This window comes from Seriola aureovittata, chromosome 5 (assembly GCF_021018895.1).
Source record: "Seriola aureovittata isolate HTS-2021-v1 ecotype China chromosome 5, ASM2101889v1, whole genome shotgun sequence".
Lineage (NCBI taxonomy): Eukaryota > Metazoa > Chordata > Actinopteri > Carangiformes > Carangidae > Seriola > Seriola aureovittata.
The window spans coordinates 20,902,532-20,921,100 of record NC_079368.1 but is presented as its reverse complement, the minus strand read 5'-3'; the positions used below and the strand labels follow the sequence as shown (position 1 = coordinate 20,921,100).

Genomic DNA, 18,569 nt, shown 5'->3' with positions numbered 1-18,569 from the left:
CATGGTTATGTATGGCCATATGGGCCTTTGAAAATCACCCCTCATATCTCTGCTTCTCCTCCGTGCCGGGAGAATGCCAGCATCCGTCACTTTCATCTGTTTTCATCACCTTTTTTGCAGACAGATAACTCATCTGAGCGTCTCCTCAGGTATTCACTGTGTTACAGTATGCAGCTAATGACACACAATATACTACAGGCTCCCCACCATTCATCTTCTTGCTGCCATCATCAAGTCAATTAGCCCAGTCAATATGCTGTGTCAGTTATTACCCACATTATACCATAGGTAAATTACTTCTATGCAGTGCAGACACCTCTATCAGCCTGACACCAAGGTCAAGGCATTTGGACGGGCATCAGGACGACAGATTGACAGCCTCATTTGCACTTCAGTTGGGACGGTATATGGGAACAGGAATGCTGCATAGGAGGCATCGTGACATGAAGATAGTTCATTCTAAAGTTGAAGTAAAGACCCCCTATGCACAGAACAGAACAGCATTAGTATGCATGCTTCCCCACTCCTTCTCTGTCGATCTCAGTTCCTGGAGTTTCTCTACAGCAGTTTGATCTTCTGTGCCATCACCAGCCCTGCTACATCATCTTCCAAGATCCTTCATTCCCTGTTTTATCTTAAACATGCTATGCCAGTGACAGTGATGCCGCACTGGGGGAAAAGAGCAGCTGAAATCTTCTTCTGAGGAGCCGAGGAAGCTGCTGTGACACTCGATCTCTTAACATTTGTGCTGCCGGCTGGCTCCACAAGGAGAAGGAAGAAGGATGTACGTTGCTGCCGAGGGGACACGGTTAAAATTTACTACAAGTTTTGAGATACAAACACAGCAGGAGGAAGAAACTTTCAAAGAAGCGCAAGGCCGATGAAATATATGCGGAGCTGGGGTGACAGAGAGAGACAGGGTTTTGTCTTTCAGTCGCAGCACCAGATGTGTGTTTTGTTGTGGGGTGTCAGTCAATCCAAAACAAAGTATTTCTATCTCCCTGCTGAACAGTCTATAGGAAGCCCGCACTGACTTATATGGACTTTATTTAAAACCCCTATTTGGTATTCAGAACGAGCTACACTTGGCTTGACTCTTTCTAATTTCCACACCACATTTGGGAGGCAGCATTGCCTCATCAGAGGCTCATTTTTTTTTTTTACACAAACTGAGCGAGGGAACAGCTGCATGTCTGGATTTTTGTTGCCGACATGGAAAACAGTCATTAAAGCAGTTACTTGAAGTGTTTGTGGAGCCCCATTTTGCGTGCCAATGAAAAAAAAGCATTGTCACCTGGGAATCCAGCAAATTTACAGAAAAACCTGCTCGCCCTGGTAAATATTGAAATTCAGTGTTATTAGAGTGTTATTAGGTTTAATACCTGTAGCCATCACCGAACATTTAAATAACAATTTCTCTAAACAAGCAAGAAAATAACAATATGGCTCAAAGTGTCCCATTTTGCATGACTCAAATTTCATGCACATCTTATCTTATTCCAGCTGAATGTTAATAAACCTGACAGCACCGTGACTGAAATGCTAAACCTGCAACTACTGCTTGTGCGCTTTAAAAAGAATGTGTGTCACTTGTTTTCTCTATAATCAGCCAGAATTTATAAGAGTCTATCAGTATTTGACATCTATGGGAATGGGATTTATTATGGGTTCACATGATTTGGTTTAATGCAATCAAATGTAGACAGCAGCAGAGTGAATTAGAGGGAAAATATGACCTGAGATGCTGCAGTTGATGAGAGATGTTGTCTTTCATGCAGATCAGTGTTTCCAACCTGCATGCCATCTTCCTTTTTTTCTCTTTCTTTTTTCCTTCCTTCTCTCCTTCCTTTGTGTCTCTGATATTTTAGGTTCATTTCAGTCGCATTGCATTTTAATTTGGGCTGGCATCCTTGAAATTAAAGGAAGATAAAAAGGGAAACTGGTGCTATGTTAATATCTCTTTGAAGATGGAGTCAATCTGGCAACAGAATGCCTAGCCCTTATTTTCCCTTCCCTTTACCCTCTTCCTGTATTGAGCACAGTGGATAAGAGATAACTGCAGACTCAGCTTAGCAACAGCTTACCTTAGGTGGAAGAACTCTTAAAGCCCTCTGCTTTCATCTTGCTCCTTTTGGCAGAAACCAGTCTTTGTTTTGTCTTTTTTAATCTACATCTGGACACTGAATATTTACCTTTTGTGATTTCTGCTTATTCCTACATCCTTCCCCACAGAGAGACACGGGCTGCACCTGTCTGGCTGGATTTTCAAAGGTATAGATTAACCTCCACCACAGTTTAGATGATGGGTGTGTGTGGGTATACTGTGTGTGTATATCAAGTAGGGGGAAGTAAAACACTCTGCTCATGGGCTGCAGGCTGTTGTCAACCACTGTTTCTGGAATAGTGGCTGCACAGTAATGATGCCTTCGTGTGTGCAGTCACAGCCATTATGCGAGTCCTTCATGCATTTAACCTGCATAATCCACCATTAGCATTGCAGATAATGAAAATGTTATAAAGTAGAAACAACCTGGTGGATTGTGGTGCAAAAACTCAGTTAATCGCCAGACTATTTTATGTAAATTCTGATGATGTAACCTATAATTTTTTTCCCCAAGAGTTTCTCTTGAGGACTGCCTCAAAGTGCAGCAGAGTTTCAGCAAATACTACATCTGTACAGCTTCCTATCAGTTCCTCAAATGCCTAATTCTACTGTTTCTCCACCTTTTACAGTATAAATACTGCATGAAGTCATGTGCTTAGAAGTTGATTCCTCTCCTCTAATAACCTACTCTCATTCGTAAAACAGTTTCTGCACCTCTTTGTTTCATTACTGACATGGATTTTTTTTATTTCCTGCCGATCCTCGAGGGCGGCTTTTGAACTAAAAAGTGTGAAGTATGAGAAGCAATCCGCCCAAGTTTTGATGACACCCATATCAGCACTCTGCACCCAAGCCTCCATTTTGTCTTATGTGAGAGCTGGCGAACATGTCACGCTGCAACTTTAATACCCAGTTAATTACTCTCATCTTGACCTGCTGGTAAAATGAGCCCGGCTGCCACTGCCGCCCATGTTTCTGTTATCTGTGCAAAAATGCATTAGCGTGTGTCCCCTTTAATGGCTTTAATTAGTCGTGAACAGAGCTGATTCTCCTGTTAAGTGGATGAGGATTCGATACTGTAATACAGTCCCAATATGCTCCAGCTCTATCTCATTGAGAAGGAGGTGCACAGGAGGATAGTTTGCACAGCAATGACAGAGGGCGGGCTGGATAAACCCATTCAGTAATAAAGAAGGTATTGCACACTCCTGAACTATATCAGGCAGCACTCACTCACTGCTCTGATATGAAAAGGACATAATTAGAGTGCCGCTGCACCGACAGAGGAATCCTTATACGGGAGTTGTTTCAATGTCAGTTACATAATGTTAAAAGAAAGTTTCCGCCGGAGCAGATGAAACATCAACAGGGGTCTACAGTCTGCAGATGGAAAGGGAGTCATCTTCCTGTCATAATAAAGTAAACATATCCTTGGAATGAGTGAAAAGAAATATGCAGCAAATACAGAAAAACTGGGAAAAATAACAGCAAATGCTACAATAAGCCTGTTTTCTCTAGTCATTCAAGAACAAAATAGATGTCTGACATGATACTGCCAACACAAACACATCATTGTTATTTCAGCTTTAGCTGACAATGTTTGCCCAATAAACGCTTTCCCAATAAGAAAGATAAATAAAAAAAACCCTGCAGATTCAGTAAATGAGGCCACTTTGAGGAAGAGAGGCCCATAAAGTCCGTGACAGTAAACCATATCTGCTTTCATCCGCTCTTCTGCAATAAAGTTTCCAGTCTCTAGTCTCTCCATTTGCTGAGTAATGCCTTGCCTGGCATCGGTGAGGTGCAGTGCTCTCACACATGGAGGAAGCTAATGGCTGTTTATGGTTTCTAATGCGTGATGCTATATAGCTTTTGAAATAACAGGTCTCTATTACCGCATGCGCAGACAGAATCCGCTGACGGGAAATACTGTGACACCGCAAGTGACCTCCTAGAATTTCCTAATGTATTTGTCTTGATCTGTTTAATAAGCGGTCGTTAATAGAACAGTGCTTTTACGAACCTGGAGGAGATGCTTATAGTTTCAATAAGCAATTAAGAAGCTCCAGACAGGAATCCTCAAAGTTTGTATCCACCTAAATTCCCCAATCAATAATCAAGAAGAGGAATCAAGGGGTTTCAACAGCTGATTTCGACCGTGATATAACGGGGATTCTATCAAAAGTCGGGCGTAGGTTTGCATGTGGACGGTAGGGACGTATCCCTACCAATATTTTGGAAGGACAGAATTTTCCTTTACAATATTTGAGTGAACTTGTGACCTCCAAGAGGCTATATCTCCAAGACGACCGATTTTAGGCATGCTAGCATTTGATTGGCTGAAAGGGCGGGGACTATCTGGAGGCTCACATCATGTACAAATATCGCACTTACTGTCAGACACGGAGGAGGCGAGAGTGGATCAGTGTGCTGACGGTAAGTTATCAGTGCTGTCAGTCCACACCTCAAGCATGGGAGAAAATGTAGTATTTCTTATGACTCCCTGTCCTCTATTGCCTGATCTGCACAGGGGACATAACTCAATTCTGTCCAGTGTAACACATGTTGTACTTCGTAGATATCATGCCACCAAAAATTAGAAGGGACATTAGGAGCTACTTCACAATCCAGAGTGTAAGTAATATGAAGCAATCTAACTAGCCAGCAGCCACATTGATTTAAGATGAAAACCTGCTGGCTGGCGAACGTCACCATTCTCACATTATTAGATTGTCAACACTGATGCATCACTGGATTGACAGCATTTTACTGTTGTATCTGCTCAAGGTGGAGCTAGTTTTAAATGTGAAATAGAGGGAAACGGTGAAGTGTAACACTGGTAGTACAACTGAATATAAAAATGTTGATGTTGGATGCAAAAATGCAAAAATATAGTTTTTTTTTTCTCTTTTCCGTTAAAGTAATTTCCTACCGTACTTTCTTTTAGTGTTTGACCTGTTTTTGGGTATAGTTTTTATTTAAATGTAAATACAAATCTTTTATATGTTAATAAACCATTCTCTTTGAAGTGGTGGTGGGGTTGCTGTGTCTCCACCAATGTTGAGACCAAACCTACGCCCCCTTGCTTCTTGAAAACACATTGTGGAAACAATCTGAATTAAATCAGAATTTTTCAAAGATAACAATGAAAATAAAAAAACAAAGAAAAACAATCATAATTCTGTTGTATACTTCAGAATATTTTGAGGTATGGAGCAATTTAAAACATTGACAGCAACATGTCTTTGCTGTCAGCGTTTTCAACCTTCAGAATTACTACTAAAAACTAAAAACTACTGAATGAAAAACATTGATAGTAAGGCCTTTGGATCATCCTTCGTAACCCGAGTATCAGGGACTTTTTTTTTTTCCCGAAGGACATGTTGCTTTTCAGTTGTGAGAGCTGGATACCTTAAGCAGCAAAAAACCAAAATTCTCTTAACCTCTATTTTATTGTGATGGACAAAGAATATCTCAGCAGCAGATATCTCCACTGCATGACGTATGCAGCCTCAGTTTTTAACTGATTTCTTCATTTATTTATAAAGGATAATCATGCAAACAGTTTCTGCTTTGTAACTATTTAACTTACATTTTGCACATTAGATTTGCATTCATGATATTGATTGTGATGCATCCTTGTACTCTTATTAATCTATTAAAGTGTATGCATGTACATTTTTATACTTTATAATTTTTGTTCTTGTGCTGGTTCTTGAAATAGCTCTAATGTAGCTATATGTTTGTTAGAGGACTTTCTTGACCTCTTTATACTTTATATTTATATACAGTGAGTTCCAAAAGTCTGAGATACTTCCCCATGAATGGGATGATTGCTCTGTGGTGTAATTGATTTTTAAAGCACCTCCTGTCAATGACTGACTATGTATAATAGTGGTAGTTTCTGATGGTTTTACATTGAACATGATGATGTTTGCAGAAAGACATTTAATGAGTAAAAAGATTGCATTAGAGATACAACTGTTCTCCTTCATTCTGGTGTTAAAGGTCCAATATTATATAAAGTGCGATTGCCATGTCTTTTTTGATTATAAAGCAGGTCTAGGTTCTATATTAATATTGTTAAGTATCAAAGCAAACAGAGAAATGCGCACAGCCCATTATTCAGAAACAGAGCTTGAAAACTAGCAGTCAGGACTTCTGTAACTTTGTGATGTCACAACAAAGCAGTCACCGCTCTCAGCCATGCCCCAAGCCCCACCCACCTGCACCCACCATCCAACCTTGCAGGATTTGGTTTCTCTGAATATTTACCTGAAATCTGCTATTTTTTTAGTCAACCACTCAGAAAACAATCAGCCAATTAGAAGAGAGGCTTTTGATTGAGAAGTCAGAGAGAGGAGATGTTAAACTACATTGAGATGATTTTTGGTACATAACACCACAAATATCTTCTTATGGATCAACACTTGGAGTTAAACACAGGAAAAGTGTAAAATATGGGACTTTTAATTTATGACTGAAAACCCTGAAAATCAAGGTTGTTTAATGAGATTACAGACCATTCATCAGATGTCTCAAAAATGCATTTTATGGTACACTGGGCTGTTGACATCAGATCTATTGACTTTCCAGAAGGAAAAGATGTCTGTGTCTTTGCTAGTGGAATTCCTCGGTGTGATTTTGAGCTGCTGATCAGATTCTGCAGAGTTTTTAGCCGTAAATTCAGCGTCATGCTGGAGCAGGCAATGATAAACAAGAGGAAAACCTGGAGAGGCTCAGGTGTCTTTCACTTGGAGCGGATGGTATACCTATTTCATGGCTTTTTCTCCGGAGTTAACTGTGGGAGATGGGGATGTTACATGCACTCACCCCTCCTGAAAATCAGGTCCGCCTCTTAAACCTTGTGTGAGTCAGCAAGCAGCGGGAGGATGGTGGTGCTGGTGGTGGTGGCGGGGGGGGGGGGTTCTAGCAGTTAGTGTGTGTTTGTATGTGCATGCGTGTCTAGCTCATCCCGCTGAAGTGTGTATGAGCTGAGATGAAAAAGTGGAGGAAGAGCGCACACTCTTTTTCTCTCTCCTGTCTCATATTTCTCTGCGGTGTAATGTGCCACCTATTCATGCGATGCCTTTTAAAGGCATGGTGGGAATCGCTTCACAGTCAGGCACGAAACTCAATATGCTAATGCCTTCCAAGGGAGCGATGGAGGGGGAGAAAACATAACCTGTCAATTACCCGCGGCAAAACCACTGAAAGATTTATTGAAAACCACCAGAAATTTCTACAAGACAAAAGAGCTTAAATATGCAATAGATCAAAACACAAGCCACCAGTTGTTTGAGTAATTAGAAAATCATGTCAGTACAATTAACCTCCTCTGACTTAATGGCATCAAGTTGAATTGCATTACGTTTAAAGAAGCATATGGCAATTGTATCTTCAATTAATTCTTGAAAGTTCCAGGTGGAAATTTGCAGCTTTGATTTATGCTAACAGAGAAAAAGCTTCATCTGTCAAAACTCATTATCCAAGCAAGTGGAGCGGGGTGTGTACTTTCGATGAGAGATGGAGATGGAAAGACAAAAAAAAAAAAAAAAAAACAACACATCACAGATACACCATGCATCTGGAAGGCACCGCTGTAATCGCCTGCTTCCTTTCGGTGGTGGCACAAATTGTCACCCCCATGAGTATCTGTTGGCTGAGGACCCAAAGTCGGCACAGCGGGACCATCAGAACTTGTATCAGACTATTTTTCGTTTCTCACACAGACATCATCAAAACCTCCTCAGCGTAATTTGTTTACAGCTCGGAGATGGAGTGTTGGCAGTGCTCATCTTCCTCACTGGAATAATTGCTGTGATGACAGGCTTTGCTGGGAACACGTACAGGCATGTGAAAACAAGCACCATCCCCGATTAGAGGTTTTGGAAACCGAGCCAGGGTTTGGCGTTGTCCGCGGCAGCGACATATCCCCCGTACAATCTTTTCTGAATGTCAAAGGGATTCAATGGGAATTTTTTTTTTTTTTTTTTTTTTTTTACACAGGTCTTCTGCCTGCTCTAATGTGCTGACAGCCGTGTCGAAATGCTGCACTGCAGGATCTACATGCTGTTGCTTCAATCCTGCACAGTGCCCAGATATAGTCATCTGCAATATTTTCAGATGGGTACATTTCCATTCTGAGTCTCTACCACTGATTGATGTAACATATTAGAAAGAAGAAAAAAAAAAAACATCTATATTTGCTTTGCTGAACACCCACTTTGAATCTTTCTTGGGGAAAAAAAATCATCCAGGGAACAGAGAGTGATGCATTTTGTGAGGCTAGCAGCAGCATTGATGGGAATAAAGACAAAAACGGGGCAGTTATCATGATCACTTGTTTGCCACCATATGGCAGAGCAGACAAGGATCATTACACACAACTGGAAACGATACTTTAAGAAAGAAAGGACAAAGATTAAGATTTCAAACCACCAGCTAGAAACAAGGGGAAAACTAAGTCGACATACTGCATACAAAGGTTCATGACCTGGGCTTTGGATGACATTCTGGTTCATGAGAACTTAAACCCATGGATGACATATGGTCCAGTATTCCATGCGAACCTCATCAGAGGAGGAAAATCCTTGTGGGGCACTCTCCTGCTGTAGCCACGGGATCCATGCTGAACCCCCCGCCCCACCCCTCCCTCCATCTTCCCACCCTTCCCCTGCTGCTTCCCCTGAGCCAGCAGATTACAGATATCATTATAATGGACGTCCTGGCAGGGTAGCTGCGGTCACATTTAATTTGCCGTGGTCTGATATCTGCACAAGATAATCAGCATTTACACCTGAGAGTGAAGACAGAAAGATGAGCGACAGTGTGTGTCTGTGGGTGAAACGGTAATAGAATTAGAAGAGAGCGACCAACACGTTTGTGATAGGGGTAAGAGAAAGCAAGAAGGAAAGACTGTAAAGAATCACAGGGAATATGTATTCAGGCACACACAATCCACAGGGACAAAAGGAGAGTACCAATGAAGCACACTTGTCAGATTTGCATTTTAATAAGAATAACCTACTTTGGGCCCCTGAGATGACTGAGAGCAAAACCTGATTCATATGGACGTCCCTGAACACAGATGTTACATTTTAGCTTGGGGAGTGACGCCTTTCCTTCATACTGTATTTTGCTTATAAGGGCAGCCTCGTCCAATTACATGCAAATAAGCAATAGTTATTTCAAAGTGAAGGTTGTGTGGCGGTCTGATTGTAGCCGACAAGTGGGATCGCCATTGATTCCACTTACATGCTTGTGGGTATGTTTAGAAAAGTCTTACTTTGCTCCTGCAGCAGTTACAGGATTATGCATTTCCTGCTCGACAAATCCTTTTACCCCCACCTGCAATTGAGGACATTGATTTGTGTATGAAAGGAAGTTATATCTGCCACCTAAAATTTGTGGAATTCTTGTGCAAAGCCACCAGAACAGGTATATATTATATGTTTAGCACCTACGGAATGAGCTTTCACATCTACAACAGATCAATTTCCCCTGAGCCGGGGAGTGACGACCTATTTCCTTTGAACGGCTCCCCATACATATTTCAGCTGTGAACTACCAACCAAGCTCACAGAGAGAGACACATCACTGTTGTGGATGTATTGCAATGTGACTGTATGAAAGTGCAATTTGTCAGCGACTTTGTGCAAGGCTTTGTTCTAGCTCAGTCTTTGATGGAAGAACGGCACCATGTAAAATTCAGGAATCTATCTATCTATCTATCTATCTATCTCTAAATGAGGAAACAATGAGTTAAAGACATATTTGAGACAACATGATTTGTGTCTGGCAAATAATACCAACCTATTGGTTTGGCTGATCTTTTGTTTTATTTATTTATTATTTAAAGGTCCCATATTTTACACTGTTGATCCATTAGAAGATACATTTGTGGCTTTAAGTACCAAAAACTATGTCTTTATTTACATCTCCTCTCTGAGGCTTCTCTCTGGAGCTCTAGCAGCAACGCATCTGTGAGCCAATCAGAAGAGAGGTGCTCTGAGCCTCTTTTTTTTGATTGGCTGATTACGGCTGTTTTCTGATTGATCGAATAAAAATATAGCAGATTTCAGATAAACGCTCAGAGAAACCAAATCCTGCAATGTTGGATGGTGGGTCCAGGTGGGCCATGATGGGGCACGGCTGAGAGCGGTGAATGCTTTGTTGTGACATCACAAAGAAAGTTACGCTCAGGTTCTGAATACGTTTGCGTTTTACATGGACTGAGCGCTTTGATACTTATACACACTATACTACAGCACCTAGACCCGCTTTATAATAAAAAAAGACATAAAAATCTCACTTTATACTATAAGGGACCTTTAAGTAGATTTTAGGATGTAATAGTAGAGTTCGGATGCCAGAGAGATGGATGGTAATTCAGCATTCTATTTAATTTATGGTTTGGCTAGCCTTTCTTTGAGTGACCCACCCTCTCAGTCATTAAATGGGTTCCTTACTCCATCATCTCAAGGTGTTTTTTTTTGTCTATCCCACACTGCAGAACCACCTTTAGAAAGCTTGCTAAAATATGCAGTCTCTGAATTCAGCATATAGTAGTTGTCCTTCACGTAAAAAACCCATATCAGCAGCTATTTATGCAAGTCACTGGATCCTTCTGAAGTTTTCCTTTAGAACTTTGCCTTCAGTGAAGATGTATAACAACGAGAATAAGATCCAACAATGCATACAGTACAGAAAGGTGACCCCCCCCCCCCCTTGGCTTAAGTGCCTCAACGACGGCCGTGCCAGGGATTGAGAAAGACGCCACATCAAAACACCAACTCCCATCTGTCGAGTCTGCAAACTAATCACAACGATGGGCACACTCACACAGGATGATCAGAGGGATTCATAGGGAGTCCATTTTGCGTCACTAACACTAATGAGATCGGCGTGGCTAAAAATACCAGAGAATATTCATGCATCCATGAGGGAAAAAAAAAAAAAAATGTAGGTTCTTCTTCCCCTTCTTATTCCAGATGTCGTCCCTCTGAAGAATTCAGTTAAACATTTGACATTCGTCCTGCTGTTAAAAGCTCAGCAGCCAATACTGACTGAGTGCAGACTTCAGATCAGGTCATAATGTCTGCATAATGTGGCTAATTTTATCAAAATGAAGCCAAGTATTGATGGACCTGCCTCTTTGCTATCATCAACCTCTCTGCTGTGGATCTACCATAACAGAATTGTTGTAATACTGTATTGTGTATAGACTGTATAGACATATACAATCATTAAAACAACAGTCGCAAATATGACTTCTATGCCTTTTTTTATATCACAGCCTCTGAATCAGCAGCTTTTGTTGAAACCAACAGCAGCCAAGGTTTTTAGACTGTTGTGATGTATGTATGAATAAAAAGGAACGTGTAGGACGTATCATAGAAACCCAGTCATTTATAAAAGGCAGACACCTGAGTTCTATCTATGCTCCATCTGTCCACATGAGTTTTGGTGTTTAACCCTCCCCCTCTGACACCGTGATCAGTGACATTGTACTCATGCTCACGTCTTGGAACAGTCAGCTACTTTATCTGTCTGAGTGACACTGCAGCCTGCGAGGAGACGAGCGGAGCATAGGGTTGACTTATAAGGATGACAACGGCTCCATTCATGCGTCTAATTTAAGAGCGACTTCTGCTCTGTCTAATTAATAATTTACCAGGCCATCAGTCAGCCTCCCCATTGTGGTGTAATCAGCGTCATCAGTGTTCAGGCAGCTCGCTGCACTCTTTTCGCATCTACAACAGGATTAGAACAACCACGCAACTTTCACGGATACCCGGACAGAGAATCGGGCAATCGTGAGTTCCAGATTGAAAGATGACACTGCGCGGTGGAGTGAGAGAGATGGGCAGCGTGTTTGACAGATTAGCCAGATCTGCTTATGCATGCAAGGAGCTGCAGGCGTATAAGGTTATTGCCATGTTAAAGGAATCAACAGATGCATATTCAATCCCTTGGGAGTGGTGGTGGGGGGGGGCTTTCGTGTCGCTTGCTGGCTCAGTTGGTTGGTATGTATCACGACTCTTTTGTGAATGCACCTCTGATGCAACCGCATACTGAGTGCAACATTTTTTCAAGAGTTGGGCTTGGAGGCACATTGGAGGGTTTGCTCTGTCATGTGTAGGCAACTTTAAAAGATTATGATACAGTATCAGGGGATTTTTGTAAAAAGACATAAATAAATCCCCCCATAAAGACTCCTCCCGCCTCACTGTACCCTAAAGTTGCGTAACGCCAATTCATCTGGTCCTCCCTCTTCTCCCGTATCCTCCTCAATACAAGAGCCAACACTTTGAAATTTTTTTTTTATTTTAGGAGTGGAGGGGAAGGGGGGTTAGCATCTACACCGTGTTTTCTGCTCGTTGTCCCTCCAAATATTCTGACAGTACAATAATAACCCACAAAGAGGATTAAGAACTGGTAATCTGGGGGAATAGTGTATTCCATTTCTACTGCTTTCTGTATATTTTTTTTTCGCCCCTTAGCTTCCTCTGTATAAACAAATAGAATTTTACTCGTTTATCCACTTAGTTCCTCTGTCTTGCTGATTAGCAGTGAAGGGCTGGGAGACTGGGATAACCTAGAGCGGATGGTTCCAAGGATATCTGAGGCCAGCATGCCTGTGTGTGTATCAGTGGGAATCTGCGTGTGTGTGTGTGTGTGTGTGTGTGTGTGTGTGTGTGTGTGCGCACACGTACTGTATAAACAAATTCAGTGCTACTTGAAGGGCGCGGCCAATTAAAAGAAGCCCCTGAAGGAGTGTGCTCATCAGGATGCAGTGAACACAGCAGATCCACTCTCAGATAGCCTGCTGCAGTCTGTCACTGTAACTAAGGCATTAATATCGCCACAGCTCTGTAGCATAAAATATTGACATCTTCATCCTATAATACTTTGAGCATTTAATAACAAATATAAATACAGGGGCCCACAGGATCACTAAACAGTATGGAATCCAAAACATTTCATGTTTGAGGCACAGTTTCTGCACAAACTCTTGTATCTTGTATTTGCTGAGAGTGATAATACAAATATAGTCCTAATTCAAAGGTCCCATATAGTGTAAAGTGAGATTTTCATGTCTTTTTTGATTATACAGCAGGTCTAGGTTCTATATTAGTTCTATACTGTGAAAGTATCACAGCGCTCAGTCCACAGAGAAATACACACAGCCTGTATTCAGAAACTGTGCTTTAAGATGAGCCATCAACTTCTGTAACTTTGTGATGTCACAACAAAGCAGTCACCGCTCTCAGCCATAACCCAAGCCTGACCCACCATCTAACCTTGGAATATTTGGTTTCTCTGAGTGTTTACCTGAAATCTGCTGTATTTCTATTAGATCACTCAGAAGGCAGTTGGCCAATCAGAAGAGAGGTTGAGAGCCTGCTCTCTTCTGATTGGCTCACAGACCTGATTTTACTAGAGCTCCAGATAGAAGCCTGAGACAAGAGATGTAAAACTACTTGAGATGGTTTTTGGTGCTTAAAACCACAAACATCTTATGGATCAACACTTCAAATAAAACATTGGAAAAGTGTAAAATATGGGACCTTTAACTAAATGAAATCATCATTAGAAACCCAAATTTTACACAATTTTATAATATAAAAAAGTGTAATCAAAATTCCATAAAATGGCTCATTAGACTGTAATAAAATGTGAAACTCTGTTACTTTATATCGATGATGTGCAACATTAGCACACAGGCTGTAATGCAAAACGTAACATTTCTAATAATTACAGGTAAAAACTTTGTATATTTGTATTCAACAACAGCAGAGCTTAGAACATCCAGTAGTGCATTGCATGAGGAGTTACACTGTGGATATATTTAGAAGGATTAAAACTCATTTTTTGAAGGAAGTTTTAAACACCATTACCCCACAGTTATTACACTATCTGTTGCTAAGAAACTTTAATGATGAATCAGGGTGAACAGGTGAACGTGTAATTGGATGGGAATGTTATTGACTTGCGAGAGAAACAAACAGATTCTGTTGTTATGGAACAAAAAAATGCAGTATTTTGCAGGCGTTACAAAGACAAAGTGGAACCAAGGCTGAATGCCTACTTTTGACTTCAGTGCAGCTACACTAAACTACCTTTTTGTATTTACCTTTGTTTTCTACTGAAGCCAGTGGCAACCCAGAACACAGTGCTGATATGTGGCTGTGCACAACTGAACTGCCTTCTGCAGACAAACCACATGTTGAGCTCATGATGACAGTGCTGACCCCTGTTGACCCCCCACAAAAAAAGGGGGCAATAATCCATCTGTGACCTTTATCGACCTCTGTTGGTGACCAGAAGGGATTGCAACAACATTAACAGAACTTATCATCTTCCTCCTCCCGGAGCTGCACAGATCTCTGGCACAGATAATGAGGCTTATTAGTCTTCATAGTTGAAAGGTCTTGCTCATAGCACCGTCCTCAATTGTTAAAGAGTTGGAAAAAAGTTACTAAATGAGACCGGGGAGACTGGGAGTGTGTTGAAATTCAAGCTGAAAACTAGAAATGAAAGCCAGAAATCTGTGCACCTGGCAGACTGATCAGTGAGTCAGTTCTATTGATCAGCAACCTTCCCAGCTACAGATATATGATTTCATTTTGTGCTATAGGGATGTTAAATTCCTACACATTTCCCCTTGAATACCTCAAGAGAAGAGTTGTGCTTTCACTGGTCTCACTGCTGACTTAAACAAACCTCGACGTGAGCTGACAGGAATGTAAATATCGCTCAATGCAGAGCTGCTAATTCTTTTTCTCTCTCTCTCTCTCTTTCATTTTGCTGCAGCTTTCATGCGGCTGATATCCTGACATGTGATGAAAGACACTGACTGGAGGACACATGGGTGGCAAGTCTGACAAACAGTAGGCATGATAAGTTGCATAACCTTCACACTTCTCCATTTCGCATGCACTCCTTTCTTTCCTTTCATTCCCTTCACTGCCTCTCCCCTTCCTCAGACCTCCCCATATACTCACACAACACTACACCCACACAATCATTATCCCTCGCATCCCTCCCTCTGTGCTTATATATACACACCCATACAGGCACAAAGATGGATCAATTTCACATTCCCTTTCAGGATGCGGAAGATGCCATGTCTCATTGTCAGTTTATGGCATGATGTTTGATTCCACCTAATGCCACTATGCAAATCAGCTATTGTTATTCGTTTTTTTGTGTGCCAACTTTTTTCTTTATGGCTTTATATTGTTATAAACAATTATCTCGCCACCTCAGATGCTGCATCTTGTAACCTATTTTTGAAAATAGGGCAGGAGTTTTTTGGCAGGGTACCGCCAAAACAATAACAAAGTTAACTAATTGAAAAAATGCCCTCATTGTGTAGTGGTTTAAAACTCCCGAAGAGAAAGCTTTCAGTTCCACCATAATGGTTTTATCCATTCATTTGGGCTTTATTGGCTTTGCTTGGCAGTAGACAGGGAGCAACGGCACCCCCGAGCAACAGCTTTCCCACAGAGGCATTTGATCATATGCTGACTGGGTGAAAAAGAGTGTAAATTAAAGTCCCACCTCACTCTGACACTTTAAACACAAGACACGACAGGCCATATTTTCTCCGCCAAATCAGGAGCCTGAGAGATGGATACCAATTATAATTGCAGCAGGGAAAAAAAAAAAATCAGACATAGGTGTGTGTCAGGAGCCTGGTGCTAAATCACACTAGCAGTTGGATGATGAAAACCTGCCTGTAGGGTCTGTGGGACCCAGAGCCATTCTGTGCCAATGAAGGGGTGTGCACTTGAATTTGCATCATCCTGTGACATATCAAAGAGAATGCACAAGTAGATGTGCCTTTTTGCATTTCACAACCAGGAAAATCAAAGTTACTCTGTAGGCCCACAATAATCTGCGGCTGTCTTCCCATAATCCTGCAGTTTTAGCCAAGTAATGAACAACGTGAGGAAGAAGGGAATGTGTGCAGCGTGTTGCATAAGGGGGTGTGTGTGTGTGTGTGTGTGTGTGTGTGTCTGTGTGTGTGTGCGTGTGTGTGTGTACGTACTTGTTATTGCCACCTCTTTGGGACCTTTTCTAGTATAAACACTGACCTTGTTGGGACCTCTAGTCCTCATGGGGACCAAAGCCAGATCCTGATGAGGCAGGTCATGGGCAAAGTGTGAATCGAGGTTAGGTTAGGTTAGGTTAGGTTAGGTCGAGAGATAAGGTTAGGCATGTAATGGTTAGAGGTAGTGTTTGGGGGGAGTGTGTGTGTGTGTGTCTGTGTGTGTGTGTGTGTGTGTGTTGGGGGGGGGCGCTACAATGAATGGAAAACAATGCACCGTCTTAACAAGGATGGCTGCACAAACTTGAGTGTGTGCTGAGGCGGTGTGTGCAGGGGTGGGTTAGGGTGGAGATGAGGGTTTTCCACCAGCTCTTAATGGAACAAATTGGATGTTGCATACATGCACTTATCTAATCACGGTGCTGCTTATCAAGCATAAGACGCCATGTCCCTGATATCCTCTCCGCATTAAACACATTAACACAAAACAGGAAAAGGTACGATCAGACCTGCAGGGAGGGAACACGCGCACTGACATGCCAGGTGCTTCCTCCTCGAGCCAGCAATTCGTGCATGCACCGCGCACACACAATACAACACACGCACACACAGCCTAAGGCAAAGCCTCCTCCTACCAAGAAATGAAATAATTTTCAGCCCTTTTTTTCCGGCGGGAATGGGAAGAGCATTCCTGTCCTCATTAGAATAGCAAGTCCAAGTCAAGTCGGTGAAAGCTACAAGGCCCCAATTTTCCTGTAACTTCGGCGGCACCCTGAGTGGGACGATGCCACAAAAACAACAATTATAAGCCAAGGTTCTGGAGCGTAGATCGGTATTATTGGGCCGCCAAGCGGGCCATCTGCAGACTTCATCAAACGCTTCCAGCCTCTAGACTGGGCTGAAGCGGAGGCGCGGGTTAAGTTGCGATATCATGCAGAGCATATTGACCAGAACAAACACTTATATGGCCTCTAACTCTCTCTCTCCCTCACACACACACACACACACACACACACACACACACACACAAACACACAAACAGGCACGCTCGCGCACCGGTACACACAATGGCACCTACAAGGAGAGACAGAATAGTGGGGGCACGCGCAAAATCTGCTCTGAATTATGACTCAATTAAGAGCCACTGAGTCAAGGTCGTTTACAGGCGCAATATCCATAACTGATCCTGACTCTGCTTGTTAGTCCGCTCCCAAAAGAGAAAAAAAAATCAAAGAATACTTTGTTACTGTGCAGATTAGATGTAGGTTTTTGGCGCATATTGTCAGTCATGTACCAGTTTAACCAAATCCTGGAGGAGCTGGCAGAGTAACTCCAATTAGGACATGTGATTTATCTTTAGCTGTGTCTGTTCTCCACAGAGCAGCTACTCTGCCCGATGTGGATTTTTATCAGTGCGCAGTAACCCAGCAGAATCCTCCTGTCTGCTTTATGTGAAAACTTTACAAAGATGTCCTATCGTCTAATGCGTACTCACCATCAATAATGACGGTCTTCATGATTTTGATGGGGGTGAAATCCAGGAGCTGTATAAATCCAAGTGGAATGAATCCCCAGCGCGCGCGCAGACAGATAGGATATCCGCTGTTTATTGCAATTTGTGGGTAATTGCAAATCCAGTGCACGGTGGGAGACGGACAGACTACAGCAACCCCGGCACCCTTCAAACTTTAGCCGTAGGTCTTCCCGAGTGGGGAGCCACGTCTCCGGCTGCACCCGAGCTCAGTCATTTGGACGAGGGATTCAAAAAACTGTCAGCAATAAACATCCAAATTGGGAATCAAGAAGACTCGACACACCAGTCGACACCTCCCCAAAAATATAGGACGCGCAAACAGCTCCGGAGAAGAGCTCAAAGTGTTAAAGCAGAAAGTGGAGATTCAACGACACGGGCGAAAACCCAGGGTTTGATCCATCTTTTGAAATCGCAGCACATATCCAGTCCGATCACTTGCCCCCGCTGTATATTTCCCAAGTACACAGAGAAAAGTGTGTGGTGGATGCGCACGGATGTCGGCCGCACTGGTGCGCGTCAGTGTGCTTTTGCCACGGGGAGGTGGAAAGGGAGGGCGGGGCAGCGAGGTGCGTTTGGCGGAAAGAGAGAGAGAGAGATAGAGTTCAGAGATGAATGTTTTATGGCTCTCTATCACGCTGCAAGAAATATTCCTTTCAAATCTCAAAGTGGGATTTTCAAGGCAAAGCAAAGTGTATTTCTTTTTATTTTTCTGGCGTTTTCTGCCTGGTTTCACGACGGGCTACCTGCGGTTATTTATAGACAATCCCTGACACAAACAAAAACATGCCGGGAAAAATCTGTCATTTTACATAACTGATGGGACTTTGAAGATATAAGAGTGAAACTGAGACTCAATGGTTTTAGCCTGACAG

The 18,569-nt window shown here is 42.2% G+C and overlaps 1 protein-coding gene across 1 annotated transcript in view; it reads right to left on the bottom strand.

Annotated features, from left to right (window-relative positions):
- Nucleotides 1-18,221, bottom strand: part of rtn4r (reticulon 4 receptor) — a 45,250-nt gene extending 27,029 nt beyond the window's left edge. Inside the window, exon 1 of the mRNA XM_056376921.1 lies at nt 17,659-18,221. Coding sequence (XP_056232896.1) covers nt 17,659-17,680 — 22 coding nt within the window. The 5' untranslated portion in view covers nt 17,681-18,221. The remainder of the gene's footprint in view (nt 1-17,658) is intronic.
- Between the last annotated feature and the right edge of the window lie 348 nt (nt 18,222-18,569).